The sequence below is a fragment of the Grus americana genome, chromosome 3, assembly GCF_028858705.1.
Source record: "Grus americana isolate bGruAme1 chromosome 3, bGruAme1.mat, whole genome shotgun sequence".
NCBI lineage: Eukaryota > Metazoa > Chordata > Aves > Gruiformes > Gruidae > Grus > Grus americana.
Genome location: NC_072854.1, coordinates 39,960,568 through 39,984,255, shown reverse-complemented (window position 1 = coordinate 39,984,255; position 23,688 = coordinate 39,960,568). Strand labels below are relative to the sequence as shown.

The 23,688-nt window shown below is 41.9% G+C and overlaps 2 protein-coding genes across 7 annotated transcripts in view; one reads left to right on the top strand and one right to left on the bottom strand.

Moving 5' to 3' along the window:
• GJB7 (gap junction protein beta 7) overlaps positions 1–23,633 on the top strand; it is a 41,546-nt gene extending 17,913 nt beyond the window's left edge. For 2 of the 5 annotated variants that reach the window (XM_054820613.1, XM_054820612.1), the window contains 2 exons: positions 17,826–17,887; positions 22,541–23,633. In XM_054820613.1, coding sequence (XP_054676588.1) covers positions 22,564–23,358 — 795 coding nt within the window. In that variant the 5' untranslated portion in view covers positions 17,826–17,887; positions 22,541–22,563 and the 3' untranslated portion in view covers positions 23,359–23,633. Of the gene's footprint in view, positions 1–16,194; positions 16,226–17,825; positions 17,888–22,540 lie in introns of those variants that run through there. The other 3 variants (XM_054820611.1, XM_054820615.1, XM_054820614.1) reach the window with 2 other exon arrangements.
• On the bottom strand, positions 532–10,058 carry SMIM8 (small integral membrane protein 8). Of its 2 annotated transcripts, XM_054820624.1 has the most exons (4): positions 10,030–10,058; positions 9,763–9,939; positions 8,857–8,998; positions 532–1,187 (listed from the first exon to the last, which is right to left on the bottom strand). In XM_054820624.1, exons 2-4 carry the CDS (start codon positions 9,819–9,821, stop codon positions 1,029–1,031), a joined length of 360 nt encoding a protein of 119 aa, XP_054676599.1. In that variant the 5' UTR covers positions 9,822–9,939; positions 10,030–10,058; the 3' UTR covers positions 532–1,028. The 2 variants fall into 2 exon arrangements, with proteins under 2 accessions (XP_054676599.1, XP_054676598.1); XM_054820623.1 differs by lacking the exon at positions 10,030–10,058 and having other exon boundaries at positions 9,763–10,006.
• Positions 23,634–23,688: the final 55 nt, after the last annotated feature.

Genomic DNA, 23,688 nt, shown 5'->3' with positions numbered 1-23,688 from the left:
CCGCCTCATGTGCTAAGGAAACACCACGATGACCACCGGCCCTCCAGCCACGCTCACAGTGGCACCAACCTGCCAAGGGTCACCACCAACCACGCACCGGACTGGTTGGCAAGACTGGGCTTGTTCAGGTTGATATGTTCTTTTCTCTGTGCCTGCAAGGACCTGTTGATTTTAAGACTTTCCATTCCTTATTTTGAGCTCAGTAACCTATAATATATTAATGTTACATAATGTATTTTGCAATATAGAGAAATTTGATTTTTGAAAGCAGCTTAAATAAATAAACTAGTCCTGCTGACTGGTCAAGAACACCACACAAGCTCTGGCTAACCTGGAGTTGTACATATTGATTGGCAAGCTGATACTGGTATGTAACTCATCTGCTGCTGTATGATGCCAAACAGAAAAGGTAATGGCTTAGTTCTTCCTGCCTTCCTCTTGGCAGAAGTACTCATTTCACTTTTTCTTCTCTAACTAGCTACTGATTTTTTTTTCATTTGTAAGGAAGAGTATATTAGGACGCAAGGATTATTTTGACCAGTATTTTACAAATTCCTTTATTAAATAGAACCCTTCAATGACTGCTTTATCAGATCTTTCTTGCCTTAAAATTATTTTACTTGCATCACTCAATTATCAACTTTCAACAGATCAAGAGATCAACTTTTTCTTTTCATGCACAATACATTATGCCTTCTGTTTAAAAAATAAAAGACAAACCCCTGTTTTCACTATCATGTAGATTTCTAAGGCATTTAGAAGTCTTGACTGCACATCCGAGTTAACTGCATGTCTTCTGACATGCATGTCTTCTCTGTGGAGATTGCAGACAACAATTCTTAAAATCACTTTAATGTTTGTATGTATCTTAATAGCAATTTATTTGTACAGGCACAGCATTTTATAAAGGAACTTAAATTGGATTAAATAGCAACAGACGTTTATCCATTATTATAATGGACAAGCAAAAAATTGTAGTTGCCTTGAAAAGTTCTGTGACTGATTTGCTGATTTCCTTCCTTATGTTCTCAGTCCCACTTGGAAGTTTTCCTCCTCATATACCTGGACCCCTCACTGTCGATGGCTTCATAAAGGTCCTTTTTATTCTCTACTGTTGCATGCAGATAACCAAGGTAGGCCACACAGAGGGTAATTGCCATGAGACCAAATGCCATCACAGGTTTGTTCTGACCAAAAAGAAAAAAGGAAAAAAAAGTACATTTTTAGTCAAAACATTTTTCATTCATCACAAACATTACATTCTACAATCTTAGCTCAGAAAGTGAACCGTAAACTATTGTGACATCTCCAAAAATCATCATTGCCTGCTTATAGACTGATTCAAATAACTTTAATAAGCAGCAAGAAGGGAGACCTGATTTTCTGATAGCAAAAGGAATTACCTACGAAGAAGACGACTCTCATTGCAATGCCCAGTGCTCTGTTTTATGCTGGTCACAAATGCTGCTTGAGCATGAATAAACAGGCCAAAACCAATTACTGAAGATAATTATTACAAACTTCTAACATAATTCATCTGGATAAACTACTGGGACAATGAATCCTGCTCCTGTCAAGCAACCTTGATTATATTCCTCTAAACCAGATCATGTATTATCACTACAACATCTACTTTTATTATATGTGTAATAAGTAATTGGAGGTAATTTGGTGATCAAATTGGGTTGGACGAGAAAAGGCAATCTTTCTGCACCATTCTGCACCAGAGAACATCCTGTTTGGTGAGGTTTAACCAAAATGTTGCAAATTGCAGTGCTATGTTACTATGACAACTCGTATCTCTGTAACAAACTACCCAGACTTGGAGGAGCCACGATAACCGAAAAAGCCGAAAGGCGCGAAAATCAACCTATAAAGGGGGCTGTTTAGCTTGTTTGAATTCGCGAGCCTTTGGTGGAGCTGCGACTCCCCGGCCGCCCAGCGCTGCTTTTGCTTTCCTACCTTAATAAATACAGATTGGATTTACTTTGGACTCTGTTTGTCTCAATTCAACTATAACAAATTTGGTGCCGTGACTCGGATCCAGACAGCCGACTCGGACTTCAACTCTGGGAGGGCGCCCCATCCTCGGATGGTCCCGGAGGAGATTCCGACTTAGCTCACCTGGATTTTCCGAACTGAGATAGGAAAGCAAAAAAAAAAAAAAAAAAAAAAAAAAAAGAGAGAGAGAAAAGAAAAGAAAAGAGATCCTGCATTTCCCGTAATTTTTGTGCACGAAGAGCCGGATGAAGACTCGGGAGTGAGTAAGTATATTGCGGTTCCGTTCGGTCGGGTTTGGGTACCCGGAGTGCGAGTGACTGAGACGTCCACTGGGCTTAGTAGTCCGCCGGGCGAAGCGAGTGTGGACCTCCTAATAGTGCGGTTCCCATTGTCCGCGAGGGCGTGGGCCACGAACGGAGGGAAGCGAGTGAATTTCGAGTGAGAGAAGGCACTTTCGGAAGATGGGACAGGAGGAAAGTAAGGCTTCTGTTTCCATGCAGGAGATACGGGGTGGGGGTGGGCTCCCTGACATACCCCAAGATAGCCCTTTAGGTCAAATGATTCAATATTGGGATGATACCCCTTACCGAGAAGGGAAGTCTAAGGAAAAAAATGGTCCATTATTGTATGAAAATATGGGGAGGAAAACAAATAAGAAAAGATTTATATTGGCCAATTTATGGATCTTTGGAGGATTGGATATGTCAACAATTAAATATATATGTTAATAACAAACAACCATTTAATAAGGAGGAGACTGAATATGCCTTTTTATGGATTCTGGGCACAGCTCAGAACACTAATTTGTTTCCATTGAAAGAAAAGAAAAATGATAAGAAAAAAAAGTGGGATATAGACGAACCTCCAGCGTCTCCCCCACCCTATGTTCCCCCTCCTCCGCTACCACAAGAATTTGAGCAGGATCTCCCTCCAACAGCACCCCCAGACCCTGGAGAAGATGCTCCTCCTTCTAATCGAATAATAACTAGAAGTCAAACTAGAGAGAGAAGAGAGGAAAATTTATTGTATCCGTTAAGGGAAACCGCTATGGGGGGGGCACAACCCGGAGTCGGATTTGTATCTGTACCTCTCAGCTCCGGGGATGTGAGGGAATTTAAGAAAGAAATGGGACACTTGTTAGAGGACCCATTAGGCGTAGCAGAACATTTTGATCAATTCCTCGGACCCAACATTTACACTTGGGACGAGATGGAGTCTATTTTGAAGATCTTGTTCACAAATGAAGAGCGTGGGATGATTAGAACAGCAGGCATGAGACATTGGGATCAGAGGCATCAGCATGGTCCCGCCGGAGATGTAAAATGGCCCCTACAGCGGCCCCATTGGGACAATCAAGACCCTGCACATAGAAATAACATGGTTGATCTCCGGGATATGATAATTCAGGGGATTAGAGATTCTGTACCTAGAGGGAAAAGTATTAATAAGGCCTTTAATGAACAACAGAGGAAAGATGAAACCCCCACTGAATGGCTGGAGAGATTGAGAAAGAGTTTGCAGCTATATTCTGGGTTAGACCCCGATAGCCAAGTGGGTCAAGTCCTGCTGAAAACTCAATTTGTAGCTAAATCTTGGATGGATATAAGGAAGAAGTTAGAGAAAATAGAAGATTGGCAGGAAAGAGGGTTAGATGAATTATTACGAGAAGCTCAGAAGGTGTATGTGAGAAGGGAAGAAGAAAATCAGAAGAAACATGCCAGAATCTTGATGGCTGCTGTAAGGGAAGGGCAAAATCAGGGCAGAAGAGGAGAAAGTCCCCGGAAGGGCCCAATAGAACTGAAACAGAAGAGACTTGGTCTACAGGACATGGAATGTTTTTATTGTCACAGGAAGGGACATCTGCAGAGGAATTGTCGGAAAAGAATACAGGATGAGGAGATTTTTAAGGAAGATTAGGGGGGTCAGGGGCTCTATTTGCTGGGGACCCCTAAGGTTACCGAGCCCTTGATAAAATTGAAATTAGGTCCTCAGCATGAAGTGTTCGAGTTCCTCGTGGACTCAGGCGCTGAAAGATCAACCGTCCAAAAATTACCATTTGGATGTGTTGAATCAAAGGATAAACTCCAAGTAATTGGCGCGAAGGGGGAACCTTTCAAGGTGCCCCTAATAAGAAATGTAGCAATAGAAGCCCCCAATAAATATGGAATGGGAACATTTTTACTGGTCCCAGAAGCTGAGTATAATCTTTTGGGACGAGATCTGATGGTGGAATTAGGAATTAATTTGGAAGTAGATCAGGAGAAATTAAAAGTAAGATTATGCTTATTAACTGCAGAAGATAAAGCCAAGATTAATCCAGAAACTTGGTATAGCCCAGGATTGGTGGGAAAATTAAATATCGAACCGATCACGATCTCTATAAAAGACCCAGACCAGCCAATTAGGATAAAACAGTATCCCATGTCCAGAGAAGGGAGAGAAGGGTTACAGCCAATAATTGAGAGGCTTTTGGCCCAAGGGCTTTTAGAACCCTGTATGTCTCCTCACAATACTCCCATATTGCCCATAAAGAAGCCAGATGGGTCCTATCGCTTAGTACAAGATCTGAGAGCTATAAACAAACGTACCATTACCCGGTTTCCTGTGGTAGCTAACCCACACACTATACTTAATCGGTTAAGTCCAGACTATAAATGGTATAGTGTTATAGATTTAAAGGATGCTTTTTGGGCCTGTCCCTTAGAGAAAGAATGTAGGGACTATTTTGCTTTCGAGTGGGAGGACCCCAAGACCCATAGAAAACAACAATTACGGTGGACCGTTTTGCCTCAGGGATTCACAGAATCCCCGAACTTGTTTGGACAAGCTTTTGAACAGTTATTGGAATCTTATGAATTAAGCCAGGGACTAATCCTGATACAATATGTGGACGATTTATTGATTGCTGGAAAAACCCAAGAAGAGGTCAGAGATGAAAGCATCAAATTATTGAACTTTTTAGGCCTTAAGGGATTGAAGGTCTCTAAGTCCAAATTGCAGTTTACTGAAGAAGAGGTAAAATATTTGGGGCATTGGCTCACAAAGGGACACAAGAAATTAGACCCTGAAAGAGTGAAAGGAATTTTGTCTCTAACAGCGCCCACTAATAAAAGACAGATAAGACAGTTATTGGGATTATTAGGGTATTGTCGACAGTGGATAGAAAATTACAGCAGTAAAGTAAAATTTTTGTATGAAAAACTAACTAAGAACGGGTTAGTAAAATGGACCCTTGAAGATGAGGAGCGTTGGGAAAACATGAAAAGAGACCTGGTAGAGGCACCTGTCCTCAGTTTACCAGATATCCGTAAACCCTTTCAACTTTTTATCAATGTGGAAAACGGGACAGCCTATGGGGTCCTGACCCAAGGGTGGGCAGGACAGAGAAAGCCTGTAGGATATTATTCTAAAATACTAGATCCTGTAAGCCGCGGGTGGCCCACTTGTTTACAAGCAATAGTGGCCACTGCGTTACTGGTAGAAGAGGTTGGAAAGGTCACCTTGGGAGGTGAACTAAAGGTATACACCCCCCACAACATTCGAGGAGTATTGCAACAACGAGCTGATAAGTGGCTTACGGACAGTCGATTACTAAAATATGAGGGAATTTTGATTAACTCCCCTAGGTTAGAAATGGAAACAACCTCTATTCAGAATCCTGCCCAATTTTTATACGGAGAACCTAGAGAAGATTTGACACATGATTGTCTCCAACTAATAAATTTGCAGACTAAGATAAGGGAGGATTTGGAGGAGGATGAATTAGACGATGGAGAAAAATTATTTGTGGATGGCTCCTCACGAGTGGTTGAAGGACAACGGAAATCGGGATATGCTATTGTGGATGGGTGCACCTTTCAGATAAAAGAATCAGGACCATTAAGTAAATCTTGGTCCGCACAAGCGTGTGAGTTATATGCCATACTGAGAGCATTAAAACTTTTGGAGAATAAAATTGGAACCATTTATACCGATTCAAAATATGCCTTTGGGGTAGTACATACTTTTGGAAAAATTTGGGAGGAGAGAGGCTTAATTAACACCCAGGGGAAGGGATTAGTCCATGAAAAACTAATCCAAGAGGTATTAAAGGCTTTAAGGGGTCCACTAAAGATAGCCATAGTCCATGTAAAAGGACATCAGAAGGGACTAACCCACACAGTAAGAGGAAACAATCTAGCCGATGCAGAGGCAAAAAGGGCTGCATTATTAATGGTTCAGACCTTGAGGGAAGAGCCAGAAAAGCTAAAAATAGATAAGGCTTTTACTCTCCAGGAATTGGATAAACTAAAACAAATTGGAGCAAAAAGAGATGGTGATAAATGGCTGCTACCAGATGGCAGAGAAATTCTTCCAAAGGGATTAGCTAGGGGAATACTGAATAAATTACACCATAAAACCCATTGGGGAATTCAGGCTTTAGTAGACCAGTTCGAAACAAACTATGCCTGTGTTGGAGTATATGGTCTAGCTAAAAAGATTTTAGAGGGATGTTTAACCTGTCACAAAGTGAATAAACGACAACTTAGGGAAAAGGTTCAGGGAGGTCGCGAACTGGCTAAAAGACCCTTTGAGAAAATACAGGTGGATTTTACTGAATTGCCGAAGGTTGGGAGATATCAGTATTTATTAGTCTTGGTTGATCATCTTACGCACTTTGTAGAAGCCTTTCCAGTGGTAAGGGCTACTGCAAAGACAGTTATTAAAATTCTCTTGGAAGAAATTATTCCAAGGTATGGAACTATTGCGGTAATTGACTCAGACCGAGGCCCACATTTTACGTCCAAAATAATTAAAGAAACAACTGAATTGTTTGGTACAAAATGGGAATACCATACTCCCTGGCACCCACAGAGTTCCGGGAAAGTAGAAAGAATGAATGGGGAAATAAAGAAACACCTAACCAAGCTTATGGTGGAAACAAAATTGAATTGGGTTAAATGTCTATCGCTGACCTTGCTTTACATTAGAACTCAACCAAGGACAGATACTGGTATATCCCCCTTTGAAATGTTGTATGGGATGCCTTATGACTTTGGATTATTAGTAGAGCACCCGAAGGTCGAAGATAAAATTTTAACAGAATATATTTTAGAACTGACAAAAAGGAGACAAGAACTAAGAAAGAAAGGTTTGGTAGTACAAAGACCTCCCTTGGACATTTCCATACACCGAATCCAGCCTGGAGACCAGGTACTAATCAAAACCTGGAAAGAAGCCTCCCTGACGCCTCGTTGGGAAGGACCCTTTGTTGTTCTACTTACCACAGATACAGCTGTACGAACAGCGGAAAAAGGGTGGACTCATGCCAGCAGAATTAAGGGACCTATCTTCCCAGAAAGGTGGACTGTAACGTCGGAACCAGGAGACCTCCGAATGAAGATAAGAAAAAAACGAGACCGGTAAATGAATCACTCCAGATCAGTGGTTCCAAATACACTACGAGTCACCTTGAAGTGAAGAAAGGATACCTGACCAAATGGGGGGGTGGACTATACAAACTAATAGGAATCCCTCAGGTTTTTCCCTTTTGTTGTGAAAATAGATTTCCGGGGAATACCCTGCTTGAAACCCGGGCATTTATGTTGGGTTGTTTGCCAATGTTTAAATTGTAAATGGTCCTGTCTTTCATTTAAGAGACAGTGTTTCATTTAAGAGACAACTTTATTGTATAGTGTGCTATAAGATTTGCCTAGAAATGGGCCCAACAACCAAACAGGTGGAAATATATTTGAGAGATAACTCACTCTAAATTATTAACAGGATAACAGCTAAATTCCCCTGAAGACTACCTGCTGCTGCCGAGAAGATATTAATATCCCGTTGCTCTCTGCTAAAGAGTAGACGAGGAAGGCAGAGAGGTACCGAACCGTGGGGACAAGAAAAGTTGTTATCCTATTGATAGTCAGAATTGGAGCCTGAATTGGACGCGGCCTGTGAAGTGTTGTCTAGATTTGATCAACAAATTACTTATAAAAAAAAAAAAAAGGGGGGATTGTAATAAGTAATTGGAGGTAATTTGGTGATCAAATTGGGTTGGACGAGAAAAGGCAATCTTTCTGCACCATTCTGCACCAGAGAACATCCTGTTTGGTGAGGTTTAACCAAAATGTTGCAAATTGCAGTGCTATGTTACTATGACAACTCGTATCTCTGTAACAAACTACCCAGACTTGGAGGAGCCACGATAACCGAAAAAGCCGAAAGGCGCGAAAATCAACCTATAAAGGGGGCTGTTTAGCTTGTTTGAATTCGCGAGCCTTTGGTGGAGCTGCGACTCCCCGGCCGCCCAGCGCTGCTTTTGCTTTCCTACCTTAATAAATACAGATTGGATTTACTTTGGACTCTGTTTGTCTCAATTCAACTATAACAATATGCATAAAATTTCATCCAGTCTTGCTGGGTTCTGCAAGTGTAAATAAAACCAGAGTATCACCAACCTAACTATAAATGCAAGAAAAAGAAAAACCCAAAATATCAAAAAATCCCCTCCTTTCACATCAAAAAGCTTGCATTTTATGATTTGTTCCCTTTTAAATATTAAAGAGGACTCCTATTAATTAATCTGTCAAATTACATGGCTAACATGCCTGCAAACAGTCTTTCTGAAAACAACTTGGCTAGGTACAAAAGAATCAGACAAAATAACAGTGAAATAAAAGCTGGAATAAACAATGTAATGCTCTGGGCTCTTAACAATCAGAGTAGAAAAAAGTAAAAATATTTTTAGTTACATTACTGAGTGGTTTGCATAACAAGAAATGATTATATAATGCACACAGTATTGCGATGATTATTTTCAAGCAACCGTGTCTTTCCAAGCATATTTAGTTTCTCTCAGAACGAGCCTCTTACAGGTTTAATGAAAAGCTCTGGGTTCACAGCTCGGAAGAGCATAGTTGTTTGAACACTCCTCAGTCCTGGTTTTCTCTCTTTGGGTGTTTCATTTTCATTTGGAAGTTTGGTAGAAGACATTTTAACTGATGTTGAATACTTCCTAAAACCAGAATGAAAAATAGATGTCATTTTTATAAAAACCTGAAAGAACTACATTCACTGAATTCACACTCAGCTTGTGGTCTTACAGTGTGATTTTTTGTTTCTGTATATACTGATTGCCTTTGACCTTACCTAACATTCCCAGCTTAAGCACAGTGACTTTCAGTCTTGTCCATCTTGTGCATCCTAAAACTAACTTTTGGAGATGCACATCTTTATACAGCAAGTCTCCTGACTTTGGCTAATGCTTTGGCAACAGTCTTCAGGCTAAAAAGACAGTATCAGGGCACATTTACTGTTTAATAACCTTATGTGTGACAGGACAGCCTGCACCCTGTTGCAGTGTGGTCACTCTATCCACCCACAGCCCTAAGACTCAAGTCTCATTTTCACATAGGAGATGCAGGTCACCTGCAAGATGCCACCTGAGCAAAGGTGAACAAAACACAAACCTTGCTTACTGTGGGGACAGAGGAGACAGGGTGCTAAGGACACCCCTGCCCCGTAGTTTATACGAGTGGAGCACAGCTGGGGGCCCCGGAGCAGGATTCACAAACCCAACCCAGCAATCACCCGAGGCCTTCTCCCGTAAGGCCTCAGGCACGGCAAGGAGGTCAGGGCAGCGTGAAGGTCGGTTAAAGACGACCACACGGGGACAAAGCACTGCCAGGCACTGGTGGCCCGCCGCCAGCCCGTACGTGAGGAGCAACCGCCCAGCACCTCAGCCTGACTCCGCCGTATCTGCCCCCGAGCTGCACAAACCTTGAGGGCGGCGAGGGAAAGGGCAGAAACCTCCCCCCGCGAGCGGTGAGGGGACTCATGACACCACTATCGGCTTTAGGCCGGGGACGAAGGGGGCAGTTTCCCACAGAAAAAGCCAGGCGGGGACGCCCAGGACATAACGAGCAAGACTAGGCCGCCGCCATGCTCCAACAGCGCCTGAGGAGGCGGAAGATGACGGTTAACGCCTCACGGCCAGCAGCCGCCACCCCGCGCACCCCCTCACCGCCCTCCCCTGCCGCTACTCACCCCGCGCCGCCAGCGGGGCCTCCCCTCGGGAGGGACGGGACCCCCTGCGCGCTTGCGCCCCCTCCTGGGCGGAGGCCGGCGGCGCGGGCTGGAGGGGCGGGAGAGGCGGGAGAGCGGCCGGGCCCCGCCCCGCCCCGCCCGTCCCCTCAGACGGCCGGCGGAGTGAGGAGAGCGGGGGGGAATGTGTCTTCTTTGGTCGGTGCGGCGGTCTTCTTCCCCAAGCACAGCTCCAGATCGTAAGCGGGAAGTGGGGGGAGAAGCTGGCTCGGTGGGAAGAGGAACATGTCACCACTGAGCCCCTCCTCAGCACCCGAGCCGCCCCGACCCTCCGTGGCCAGGGAGCAAGCATTGGCCTGTGGGCAGTGGCTGGTGGCCCTGGTAACCCCCTGTAAACTCCGCGAGAGCTGTACACGACTCGTCTAGGTGGTGCAAACTGGGAAGAACTACACAGGCTAGTGGCAGCTAAATGTAGGAAAGGAGAAAAAGAGAAGCAGTGAGATTCCCCTGTCTGTTAATCCCAAGCATTGGGATCGGGAAGGGGTGTTGAGGCGTGCCTCTGGAAGTGCAGTCATTTGAGCAGAAAAATACGTTGTGATTTAAGCATCCATTTTCTGGTACTCTAGATTTCAGGTGTCTGGAAGCTCCCGGTTATGCAAATGCTGCTTTGCGGCAGTGTTTTGTTTTCTATTATTTGTAAACAGAAAGTTAATAAAATTACCCAGAGTCCAGGGGAGACAAAGCCCATGTGATTGCATCTGCCTGCTCGTGCCTCCCTTTCTGTCTCTACTGACTGGTGCCATTGGGCAGTTTCAGCCATGTTAGAAAGAAGGGTAGAAACTTCAAACTTTGATAAAACCAATACCTGGGGGTTAGGGAGAGACCCAGATTAGTGCTCCCCTAGGTAACAAGCAGGCAGAACTGAGATGTGATGGCTAACATTACAGAGATTTAGCTGCAGCCAGCTGGAGGATTAGTACATATGTAGTTCTGGACTTGCCAACCCCAGCTCACACTTTTCTGCATCTGAAGGATCTGTGAGAGGACTTTGGTGGAGCATCTGGTTATTGTAGCCATGGAGGCAGAGGGGGACAAACATAAATGTAGAGGTATCCAGAACCACTTGCTCCATGTTTTCTTTTGCTGTAATCAAACTGCATTATTTTCTTTTGAAAGATGGCAGAGTAATAGGTTACTGCAGGTTAACTTGTCCCTTCTAAATCCAGATGGAGTATCTAAATTTTTATTTATTTATTTATTTATTGCTGCATGTAAATATGAGGTGAGAAAAATAGCAGGAAAATAAGTTTTGGTGTGAAGAGAGGATCAAGTGGTATGTCTATGTTTTGTGTCAACATTTAATTCACAACACACCATCTGCTAATCTGGTAGCTATTGTTTTGGCAGCATATGCCACACAGCTGATTTTGTTTGGAAACCATTGAGTAGAAAGTCACGTCTGAGTGAAGGTTGCTGCTCTCATTTGTTTTCCTGTTTGTATAATTGAAAGAAGCCAATACAAGGTTTTGGCATGAGCCTTGGCTTTCTGGAAAGTAGCTTGGTTTTCCTGAGGGAAGGGGCAGTTTTTACAGTACCGTAGGAGGTGTTCTGCATCCAGCTCCCCAGTAACTGACACATTGTACATGGGAATGCCAAACATTTACATGACCACACTGAGAAGTGCACTCACTTATCAGCATGTGCACCTTTTCCCAGCAGTTACTGTCATTAACTGATCTCATCTATGCAGATAAACTTCTACCCAAAGTCAGCCAGGGTCATAACAATATTTTCCAGGTCGTGGTAGGGTGGTTTTATGCCAGAACACATTTGCCTGACAATGGTGGCAAGGATTGCTGCTAGCCTGCTGCTAGTTCTCTAGCACTTCCCGTCTTTCTTACAAAGGACAGGTAACTCCCAGGCATCATTGATGGGGTAAGAAGTCATACACAGTACAAAGAATGCCATCGGCTGGAGAGAAAACATTCTCCATGTGAAGAGTTGTAGGATAAGGCTTTCTGTGTAGAAGGAGAAGCAGAGAGGGATGTAGAAATGGGGTTGGGTTTTGATGTGAATGCTGGGACTCAGCATACATTACGCAGGTGCCAACTAACCAGATTAACTCCGCAGTGAAGAAAAGCTGAGGCTGCTTACTGTTTCTTGTTTTCCTTTATGACTGTGGAAAAGTGTCTTATTTTATCTTTAATGTGAATATTATGTTGCCATCATCTGACCCAACAGGATGTTGAAATGCTCAATCCATCAAGGCTTATAAAGTTGTCTGGCATCTTTTTATAGAAGACACTCTGTAAAGGGTAGAATTGTAAACATCTGTGGCATTTCTGAGTCACCCATCCTCTTAATATCCGAGTATCTCCCCGGAAAAGTAACCACGTAAAAACCCCTTCCTTTTCCAAACCTGAGGCTTTTACTGAGATTTATTTTCCTTTTAAATAAATTCCTTTGGGATTCTGCATTCAGTATTGTGCTGTATGCCGTGGCCATTCAGAACATAATAGCAGTTTCTGCTTTTCTTGAGACTCACATCCCCTTATTGTTTGAGCTGCAGAAGAGTCTCTGTAGGGAACAGAGCAGATCTGATGCTGTGTCCCGCAGATGTCGTTAGGATGCAATAGCTGATCTAGTGCTGTCTGGGGAGTAGCAGCGTGCCTCCATGTCTTTGCTGATTCACCTCACAGATCCTGCTTATTTCAAGTACCACACAAGAACAATGTGAAGCTTAACATTGTCTTCAAAATAAAGATAGGATACCTTGAGCTACTGATAAGCTTGTCCCTACTTTAGAGGCACAGTTACAAAGCTGTTGGGGAGCGACAAAAAATTTAGCGCTGGTATGATTTGTAGTGAGAGGGGCAACTTCCAGCACGTGTTTGTTAGGGTTTTCATACGTGAATGTCTAGTGTGTAGTTGCATTCCTGTTTTGCCTGATTTTTACAATGTTTTTATACACTGTGAGCTTCATCATATTTTAATTAGAGTTGACAACTGCAACTTTTTTGTCCTGAACAAGTCTGGGAGAGAAGGGAAAGCAAAAATTAAAAATTACAAGTACTTCCTCCACCTCACAGCTAATGGAGAGGGGAACAATTATTGCATTGTGGCATGTGAAACAGTATTGCCATATTAAGGACATAAATGTAGAAGAAGAAACAAACAGATCTCCAGCTAGACAGAGGTGGCATTGGGAGATTTCAGTGTGGTTGCTCAGCTCGTGTCAGTCTCAAAAGCCCTTATGAGGCTTTTCAGCTGCTATTGCTCGTTTGTATCATTCCCATTGAAAGAAAGCAGAGTTTTCAGACAGCAGCATGCAGTGGTTGGGACCCTACCGCGACAATCCAAAACAGTTTTAAGGCAATATGCATTTTAAAAACAAAAATCTGTTAGAGTGAATCTTCTGTGTTTCATACCATTATGTGTATGTCTTCTATAACACTTGTTAGCCAGCTGTGTCTCTGAGAGACAGACACAAACAAATCACCCAGCCATGCTTTCCAGCAAAGATTAAAGCAATTGTTATTCTTCAAACACTGATCAAGCTTATAAATCTTTTTAACTGAATTCAATACGGAAGGGAAAAGGCACTTTGGTTCTACTTTCATTAATGAGTGGGCAAATTGTTTCCAACTGGGAACAGAATAATATCAAAACCCAAAGCATCCCTTCTGGAAAGAAAAAGCTAGTTTCTACTAAAAAGGAAGAGCAGAGAAACACGTGCAGCACTGAATTTGCTCTCTACAACAATACACAGCCAGATACCTTAGAGCGGGGTTTAGAGACAAACTGGAGCTACTCTAAGAGTGCACCTCCAAAAAAGGAGGGGGCAAGGGGAGACCTGTTTTCACTTGTGGTTGCTGTGGCCTTCCTTGCATGAGGACTCAGAATTGCTCAGCCTTGGAGTACGCCAATTTTGCTCCCTCGCTCAGCTGAAAACTAACATTGCCAGAAAAGAACAAAGAAGAACAAAGTTTATTTTTCAATTGGGTGGGTGGGACAGTTTGATGTAAGCAGGGCAATGCAGTTGGGAAGGCAGTAGAAAGTGGGGGCACAGACCAGGACTAACCTCTGCCTGTAACACCGAGGTGTGAATCAGCTTAAGCTGTGATAAGGTAAAATTCTTCAGCTAGTGCCCTCTCTGATCTAGGCACCCTTCAGATCTCAGGCAGGGAACACAGCCCCTAGGAAGACTCTGGAGGGTAGAAATTTGACCGGTTTAACAGAATGAACTCTGTAGTGAGGGACTCTGACACTCCGTAATCTGGAGCTCTTCAGATTTTCTGCACCTTACAGTTGTCTTTTAATACATAAACACAACCACGTAACCAAATACAGTAGAGAGTGGCAGTGCATAACATTTATATGCTAGATATGATGGGGATACAACTGTGGGTGTCATAAAGATGCTTAAACAGGTTTGACATTTAAGTGATGGGATTGTAACCATGCAGTGCAATTAATAAAAACTGGGCTGTTGGGGCTTTTTTCTTTTCAGTCTCTATAGGACAGTTACAATTGCTCAGATGCCTTTAATGCCATAATAAAGTTTAGATTTAAAGTTTAATTTTAGCTTTCTCAGTATGCAGGTAATTACAATATTCCGACAGTGATTTTGGCCTTTGAATTAGTGATGTGAACTGAACCTTATTCAGCGGGCCATGGCTTTTGTCAGGCATTCGAGCAGCAGTACCAGGAGGAAGGTGCTCGCCTGGCAGGTAGCTCCCTCCAGCAGGCAGCTGGGAGGCTCTATGTTTCCTGCACTTCAGCTCAGAGCTCTGGCACCTTCAGTCACCCTCTGGAGGCATCAGCTTCTCTGGGGACAGTACCAAGGTCCACGTGAGTTAGGCTGTGTGATACCCTCCTCTCTGTAAAACCACTAACATTCATATATAATTCTCAGATAAAAGCCACAGTAAGTTTAAAATAAATGAATTATACTGTGAAGAATTCATTTAACAAGCAAGGAGTTCAAGCTTTCTGCTTTTTTTGTAGCATTACTCAGCAATATAGCCATATCCCAGGTAAAAATGACTGCTGAAGCGCTGATGCTTGATAAGATGCATAAGGCAGGACATAAACACTTATTCAATTGCTTAGTTATTAAATATCAAGTTATGGGCTTGCTGGTGGGGAGTGGCTCAGCTGCCTAGTCCAACGCAGGAATTGATTAGCATGTACAGTAACCAAATTATACCTTAATAACAAAACCCAGGCTTCAGTTACTTACGAAAACCACTGTAATTTAAAATATTAATAGAAAGACCCGTCTGAATATTTGTGTAATGCATTGTTAAATGTAATGCGTGCCTAAAAGAATATTTGTCTCTAGCAGGCAATTTACTTGCCCAAGAAAACCCAAACTACAGATCTGATGTAAAATGTCAAAGAGCAAACAGGGTGGGGGTTAAGCTTCTTAGGTCAGTTATATGATTTCAGAAGTTTACCGTAATTCCATACAGAGGTTTCAAGTTTTTCACATGGACAAAGTTCTGCTGAAAAAAATGTAGAAGCTGTACTATGAAGGGGTGCTGAGACTCAAGAAGTATTTCATGAAGGCCTTTCTTGGTGTTTTGCTATTGCAGTAAAGTTAGTATCAGGGAGCAAGCATAAGTTGGATGAGACGAAAGTTAGGAATGAAGTAGCATCTGAAATGGGGAACCAGCCAGATCCTCCAGGCCATTCCTTTAGAAATGCCATGTGAAAGGCAGGCTTTTTGGACGGAGTCTTCTGCATGTGTTCATGCAAGATTGGCATTGTCAAGGGACTTCTTGGCTTGCAAGTGCACAGGCTACGCATGTTTCACGGAGGGTCACCGATCACTGCCTGCTGCTTTGGACGTGCATGTCTTCAGGTTGTGCTGTCGCTAATGTGAAAGCACAAAGCGTGCAGCATTAGAGCTGATGCTGATGAGCGCTCAAAAGATGCAGATAAAGTTTGCAACTTTAAACAAATGCTGCCATTTCCTCGTATCTTTCTGATGATAGGAGACACATTATGGTTCTGGTTTGAACAGCGTGCCAGGAGAGGTGATCAGGTTTCACTCGTGCAGTTTATATTACCTTAGAGACAAGCAGTTTCAATTTCAAAGGCTTAAAGCAGTGACTCCCTTTCTCAGAAACAAATCACTGATTGTTAATGCCATTCGAAAGCTGGGGTCCGGCTGTAATAATACACTGACACACAGGTAAGTTAGAGTTTCTTGTTATAAAATATAGTTTTACCAAATGATAAGTTGTTTTTCTAATGTTAAATGAGCTTGATAATAGCCTGGTGAAAGTGTCCCACCAGCCAGCATAAACCACAGATATAATCCTGTTTTCATTGCACTATTGCAGTACTTTATAACTGCTACAGAGTTACAAACTGTAATGCAGCCATTGACCATCACTTGTTCAAGTGGAAATCTTTTGATTTTGTCAATTCTTTTTTTTTTTCGAAGTTGACTAAAGCATTACAAAAGTAGCCTGAATGGAGCAGCAATACTTATTAATGTTGAAGATCATTTGCTGCAGAGAGAATTTTTTATTTACAGTGGGAGAGCATGGGAGAGATGGGTTATCTGTTTGGCATGAAGGCGATGAGAAATGCAGTAGTAGTTGTGTAGGCGAAATATAGACATTATGACTTAAAAAAAAAAGTCATTTTGGCTACTTCTGAGTTTAATTTTTTTTTTAATTACACAGTTTACCAAAGTAACAAAGAAAACAGTGAACTGTGTCTGCCCTCTTTCAAAACACATTCATTGCTGCGGAGAAGAGACCACAGCAATTAGCAGCTGGCAAAGCATCACACTCAGCAGCTGCTGGGTTATTAAGTGGTGTTTGTGGTTTCCCTAAATACAAAACAAGATGGGATTTTGCCACCACTGGCTATAAAAAAGGCCAAGCATGCCTAAGGTTACGAAGCCTACTGAAGATGTACTTTACAAGTGATATTTTCAGAGAAGTGGATGTTGGGCAGCTAAGGTCCTGAAGCCTGGAGAGGAAGGAGATTTGTCCCAAGCCACTGCAGAAGCTGATGCGAAAGTCAGGTGTAAAAGCCAAACCAACCAGCTCCAGACTAGTGCTAAATGACCAGATGAGTGCTTTTCCATCTAGTCTTTTATTTTCCTTCCTGTAGTCAGTTGGCAAGTAAATACCTAGGCTGATGTTTTTACGTACCACATGTGTATATTAAGCACTATTTAACTCTTTGTGGAATTCTACTTTTAATATTACAGTATCCAGAGGTTTATCTCCTGACGTACCCAAGGGCTTATTTGTTCCTCCAAGAACTTAAAAGTTAATAATAGACACGAAACAGTTAGAATCAGTAAGCTAAGGAAGATGAAAGCAAAGGATGGGGCTATGAGAGGTCATGGCTCTTTTCTTAGCTCTGCCTCTGATGTGCTGAGTGATGCTGGATAAACCACATCACCTCTCTGGACATCTCCTCTTCCACAGCACGTGTTTTCTCTGTCTGAATCGTCAACATTTTGAAGAGAGGGCTCTATTTCTTATTACACGTTAATGACAGCCTGAGAACCATGGACTCTGCTGCACTACCACTGGCAGTGGTCATGGCAGAAATGAACAACGTGGCCAGCATGCAGACCAGGAGGGCTATGTTTGCTCATGGGTTGTCACGCCTTACCTGGCTTGTTTCTGAAGAGCCTTAAAAAGCAATGAGTATCAATATAATGTTAATGTTACAGCTTTACTTATTTGATGATAAGAGACAGGTTGTCTGAACAAGACAAGGTTATTTTTTGTTACCTCTCTGTTTTCTCTTGGCTTTTTCATAAGGACCTGCAAATCACCTTATATTGGTGCTCTCGCCATTGAACAAGAAACGAAGGCATTGCAAGGTTAGTGACTTGTACAAATAGTTTTTCAGCTCCTGTAGCAGATGTGCAACAGTTTGAATAGCTGGTGTATGCACAGCTTTTAGAGTGACTTTGAAGGGTGTTATACTGAATCTTGGTGTTCCCAGGAGGCTTCCTGTTCCCTCTTCTTCTGTAGCAGAGCACTGGCATAGATATACCCTGGTGGGGTGGAGTGTGGGGACTGGTGGAGCTTACATCAATTTAAGAGCAGACTGAACAAACATCTATCAGGAACAGTATATGAACAACGAAGCCTTCTTAGAGCCAGAGAATGAAGCAAACCAGTGTTTCTGAGCCTGTGGACCTTACACCTCTGGTAGTCAGTAAGGAAGCAGTGGGTAGTCTGCGAAATAAACACAAACACTCAGCAACCATAAAATGGATGCACACTTCCTTATATCAGCAAACAAAGAAAATAAAGGGAAAACGCAGTTACTAAATGAACATCTGAAGTTAAGCTTCATTATTTGCTTGGTTGTTTATGGAAACTGTTGTGCCAATGTTTGGGTTTTTTTTCCTTTTTGTCCTAACACTGAGATGATCCTTGGTGTTTAAAAACAAAAAGCACTGTGATGATGTTTTGATTAAATTGTAAAAAAAATGTACAGGAGGAACTCTCAAGATTGTTACCAACTTGCTTTTTTATGATTCTCTACTTCTGCTCTCTGCTTTATCATCTTTGCCACTATTTATGTTTCTCTTTCTTCCTGTCAAAAAAAAAAAAAAAGAAGGGTAAGTTGTAGGTGCAGCAAAATACTCCCATTAGCAATGTTTATATCAGAAAAAGAAAGTGTTTTTCCATCTCTCAGCCTGTGAGGATAATTCAGCTTACTTATACAGAATTCATAGATCTACCCTTCCCAGGCTAGTGTTCTTTCTGTTATATCTCACCATTCCATCTCCATTTCCCGTAATACTGCACCTTCTTCCTATAATTTGCATGCTTTCCAAGCTGCCTCCCCTCTTTGTGCCCTGAACACTTTGGATGCTTTCCCCACTTCCTCTCTACTTAGTTTGTTCTTGCTTTTTCTTACTTTTTTCCCCCATTTTCCTCTGCACAAAGATACCTTTTCTGCTTTTAAAGTAATTAAATTAGCAAAGCTGATTGAAATCTAGGTGAACTAATTCCCTGAATAACTATGCTTTTCAATGGATGCATAACTCAATGCACATTAGCCAACCTTCTGTAGACCTCACTGAACGGCATAAATGATTATTTGATGAATATATTCAATGAATATATTGAACAATAGTATTATTCAAACACTTTACTCAATAAATTACATTCAGCACACTCAGAAGTTAATGGTGCATTCAGGTTGCTCTGTTTGCTCAGCAGAGCACATGTGCAGGCTTAGGGCGGGTGATCCAAGCCACTGGTATGTCTGAGGGAAGCAGGGCATGTGGAGGGTCTTCTGGTCACTTGTGTCTCTAGTGAACAGGACATGGTGCGTGTGTTGGTGGCAGGGGCTGTCCAAGTCACATCTAGGGAATAAATGATGTATATGAGGAGGAAGAGGAATTACCTGCTCTAGGTTCCTGGCTGGCAGTAGAAGGAGCCCAGGCACTTGTTTTCATGCTCATCCCTGGTACTAGAATTTTTTCCAAGTTGGAGGGGGTGTGTGTGTATGTGTCTGGAGCAGGAGGTTGAAGTAAATCTAACCTCAAATCCCTGCTCTTCACTTCTTGCTCCATTCAACTTTTTCTTGAGCACTTGCAACAAATCTTTTACTGTTTAAGACTCTTTAGTGCCTCCTTTGTAATTTCCAATAGAGGCTAAGTCTTTTTGTGGTCTTTATTTCTACAGTGCCAAATAGATCCCCCTTTGACCCTTTTGTTGCTTTTTTAAACTTTTGAGTCATTTCATTATTAGCCTCAGTGATGGACATATTGCCTTGATGCAAAATGATGACACCTGTATTTTCTACAATCTACTCCATTTCTTTAGCCAGCTTCCCTTCTTGACTCCCTTTGATTCATTCTGCACAAAATGAACCTCCTCCGAAGGCAAAGGTTGATATTGTTCTTTGGCTACAAGAATTTGGATCACATTTTTTCCTCTCTTGTTCTTATGTTAGAGTATAGTTTTTCCAATGTGTCACGCCCTGACACTACTCTTGGCATCTGTTTCCATACGTACTGCCACTTTTAGAAGTGTTACAAAACCTCATAGCACTGTCACCTTTTTCATACTGCTCAATTGTGTGCTTACTTGAAGATTTATCTTTTTTTGTTGTCTGAATCCTCACCTTTCTCTGAATTTCATACAGCCCATATGTTTTTGTCTTCTCTAGTCTCAGCTAACTTAACCTCTCATCAGTCTGCGCCTGTGCTGTTCCACGAAGTCAATTATTTCTTGTTCACCTGTTGAGTAACTCTTTATCTTTGAAGTCCATTTTATTTTTTCCATTCCATATGTTCTTTGCAATGCTTCAGTGAATTAATCTTATTTTCAAAGGATACAAAAGCATCAGTTAGTTAACATCCACAACCTTCTATAACAACAGTGGTGCGTGAAGCAAAACCAACCTTTTTAAAGGCACATTTGCAGCTCCTTTGAATGGAGGATCTATGCCGGTTACAACCCAAACAATACCACGAGACAGGCTCCTTCAGGCTTGTGGCTGAAGATTGCCCTACACAGTCATTTCTCAACATCAAGTGGAAGCTGCAAATGGAAATATATAACCAAAGGTCCGCAGGGTTCTGGCTGCAGAAGCACTGCTGGCCACAAGGCCTGCCCTGCAGTCCTTTAATAAATTTCAGTTTCTCATCAACAGAGCACGTAGATCAGGAACCATCTTTAGTCCTGTGAAATCCCTGCTGCCTCACTGCCAGGCTTCTAGGTACCAGAATATGTTGCTGTCTTTCAAAATAGCTTTGCAGGAATTTCATCCATCTGATCTTTTTGCTGGCTAGAATTTGCCCATTGCTCAGGATCTGCTGGAGACTTTTGTCAAAGCCTTGATCCTCATGTTCTTTGGGCAGGACTTCCTTTTCCCCTTCACATCTTTCTCCTCAATGTGGGATTGGCAAAAGCAGGAATAAAGTTATTCCTTTCTAATCCCTCTTGCTGCTCAGGTGAGGAAGTAGCAGCTCAGCTTTGGGAAAAGAGACCTCAAGGTAAATTTCTCAATCTGTATTTACGTATCTCCATGGCCTGATTTCCACCAGTGCGGGTTCACACTGATTTTTGTGTCTTGCTGGTGACCCAGCACATCTTTAATTTCTGTCCTGACTTGTGCAGCTGGAGGCTCAGAACTGGTGTAGCTTCAGTCATGGATTGATAGGTGACATGCTTTTTACACTAGAAAGGGATGGTGCAATTTTTATGGCCATTAGCAAAAGCCCACACACAGCTGTACTTGTTTTCCATGGCATAACAAAATTCACTCTTCCCTTCTATAGTGCTTATGCACATCTTAAAATCTGAGGTAAGGCTTTCTGAGGTTTTCCTTCAAATCTCCTGCAGAGGACAGCTTATCCACAAGCTGCATTCATACATGTCAATATTCATACTCACTCATGTGAACGTTTTGTTTTCTTGCCTGTGCTTTATTACATAGTACTGTCTTCATGCTTTGCTATTCAGCTTCTTTGAGACTGGTGTATTGACTGTGTATTACTTAACCAGAGAGCATTAAAGCCCTAGTGCTGATGTCTTGAAGAGCTGGATTTAAACTTGTGCTTGAGCTCTAAGTGCAGACACGGAGGACAGAAATAGCTCTTTAATCACAAAGTCACCACCCCACCAAATATATTTAAAAGAGTCTAAGCATATGTCTGATAGGCTAGAAGCCAACTGATATTCCCATTATTCTTTTTTCACCTGCAGCATAAAGGAGGAGCTTGGTAATAATCCTTCATGAGAACATCTCTTTTCAACATCCTTCCCAGTATAAATCAGCAATATATTCATTATTTCTGCAGCTGTCCTTCAGCAACTCATGCCAGTCACCAGCTCACCAGCGCTAACAATAGCAGTGTAGGAATACCCAGATAGGCAAATAACCTTATTTTCCAGCAGAAGTCTGGCTGTAGGCATAGGTCACGGTGGGCTGCAGAACCAAGGGACAGCAAAAGAAGTACTGAGCTTTCCATCTGTGTTGAGCTTTGTGATGCTGCGGCCTGATTACTACTCGTACACAAACTTGCCAGCTGATGAACTTGCTCATACACTCAACTTATTAGTACAGTAGTCAACTTATTATGGGACACTTGACTCCTATACGTAAATTTGAAAGTGAAATCGGATTTGACTGTGATTAGCATTTGCATAACTGACAGCGCTAAGTTGAGCATAGCTCAGTGGTACAGCGCTAGCCTGAACTCGCCAGAGAAAGCTCTAGGAGATCTTTAGGAAGAACAGGCACATTTACTTGCAGAGGACAGTTTAACAGCATGATTAGGTTTCAGACTAATTGACAAAACCTACTTGAACAGCAAATAAATTTTATATAATGGCCGCAGAAGGTACAAATGATCAGCACTAAGAACAGTTTGTTGTTATCCTTTTAAAATGCTTAATAATTTTAAATTTCTTCAGCTACTGGTTATATTTCACCTTGAATGAACTTCTCATTTCTCTTCACCCAAGAAAAAACATCTCTCTCATATTGTGTTTCTTCAATACAGCATTGCCTTCCTTGAGGAGAAAAATGAGCTGGGAATTCCTATGTGATCTACTGAGTGGAGTGAATAAATATTCAACAAGAATTGGAAGAATTTGGGTAGCAATTGTGTTCATGTTCCGCTTACTGGTTTACATTGTGGCCACAGAAAACATCTGGAAAAATGAACACGATGAATTCGAATGCAATATCAGGCAGCCTGGTTGTGAAAATGTCTGCTTTGACCATTTTTTCCCTGTCTCCCACATCAGACTTTTGGCTTTGCAATTAATCATGGTCTCCACCCCTTCACTCTTCGTTGTTTTTCATGTTGTTTATCAAGAGAACAGAGAGAAACACCATAATCAGAAACTTTATAAAAGTCCAGGAGAGATAGATGGTGGATTGCTATGCACTTACCTTATCAGCCTTATTTTAAAAATGGGATTTGAAATAGTTTTTCTTGTTCTGTTTTATAAATTGTACAATGGATTCAAAGTACCACGCCTTGTGAAATGTGACATAAGACCATGTCCCAACACTGTAGACTGCTATATTTCCAAACCCACAGAGAAGACGATTTTCCTGTATTTTCTGGTGGCATCTTCATGTCTCTGCATTGTATTAAATCTAAGTGAACTGAGTTATCTCATTTTCAAATACTCCATAAAATGTTATCTGAAGAGGTACATCAAGAAACATCAAGGCTCAAAAAGTGATTGCCACAAATCAGAAATCATCGGTCACAACAGATCAGCCGCTGGAGGATGGTTCTACAACAGCTCCTCGTCCTTGTCTTTGAATATACAAGACGAATGTGAAAAAAGCTCCCCATTGACTTGAAAGAAGGTTAGAAACTGCCTTCCCCTTATACAAGCTGTATTTGGTGAATTGCTTTTCCAATCACTGCTTTGCAGAACTGAAAGGATAGTTACATTGGATATATTTTTTCTCTATTAGTTCCCCCTTGATTGACTAGGTAAGTTCAGTCGCATTATGTATGTCATACATAGAATCATCTAGATCTGTTCATCTTGAAACAAGAGGTACAGGAGTCTGAAAATTCCATGAAGTTTTAATATAAACACAGATGCTTACAATAAATCATGATGAAACAATTGCTCAAGCAGTTGTGTTTTGAATATTACACAGAATTGTTTTGGTACAAGCAAA

Coding starts and splice junctions, on each gene's coding strand:
- SMIM8 (XM_054820624.1), bottom strand. CDS start 9,821: ATGAGTCCCCTCACCGCTCGCGGGGGGAGGTTTCTGCCCTTTCCCTCG. Junction 8,999..9,762: donor TTTCCCTCGCCGCCCTCAAG/GTTTGTGCAGCT, acceptor TTCTGGTTTTAG/GAAGTATTCAACATCAGTTA. Junction 1,188..8,856: donor CAGAGCTTTTCATTAAACCT/GTAAGAGGCTCG, acceptor CTTTTTGGTCAG/AACAAACCTGTGATGGCATT.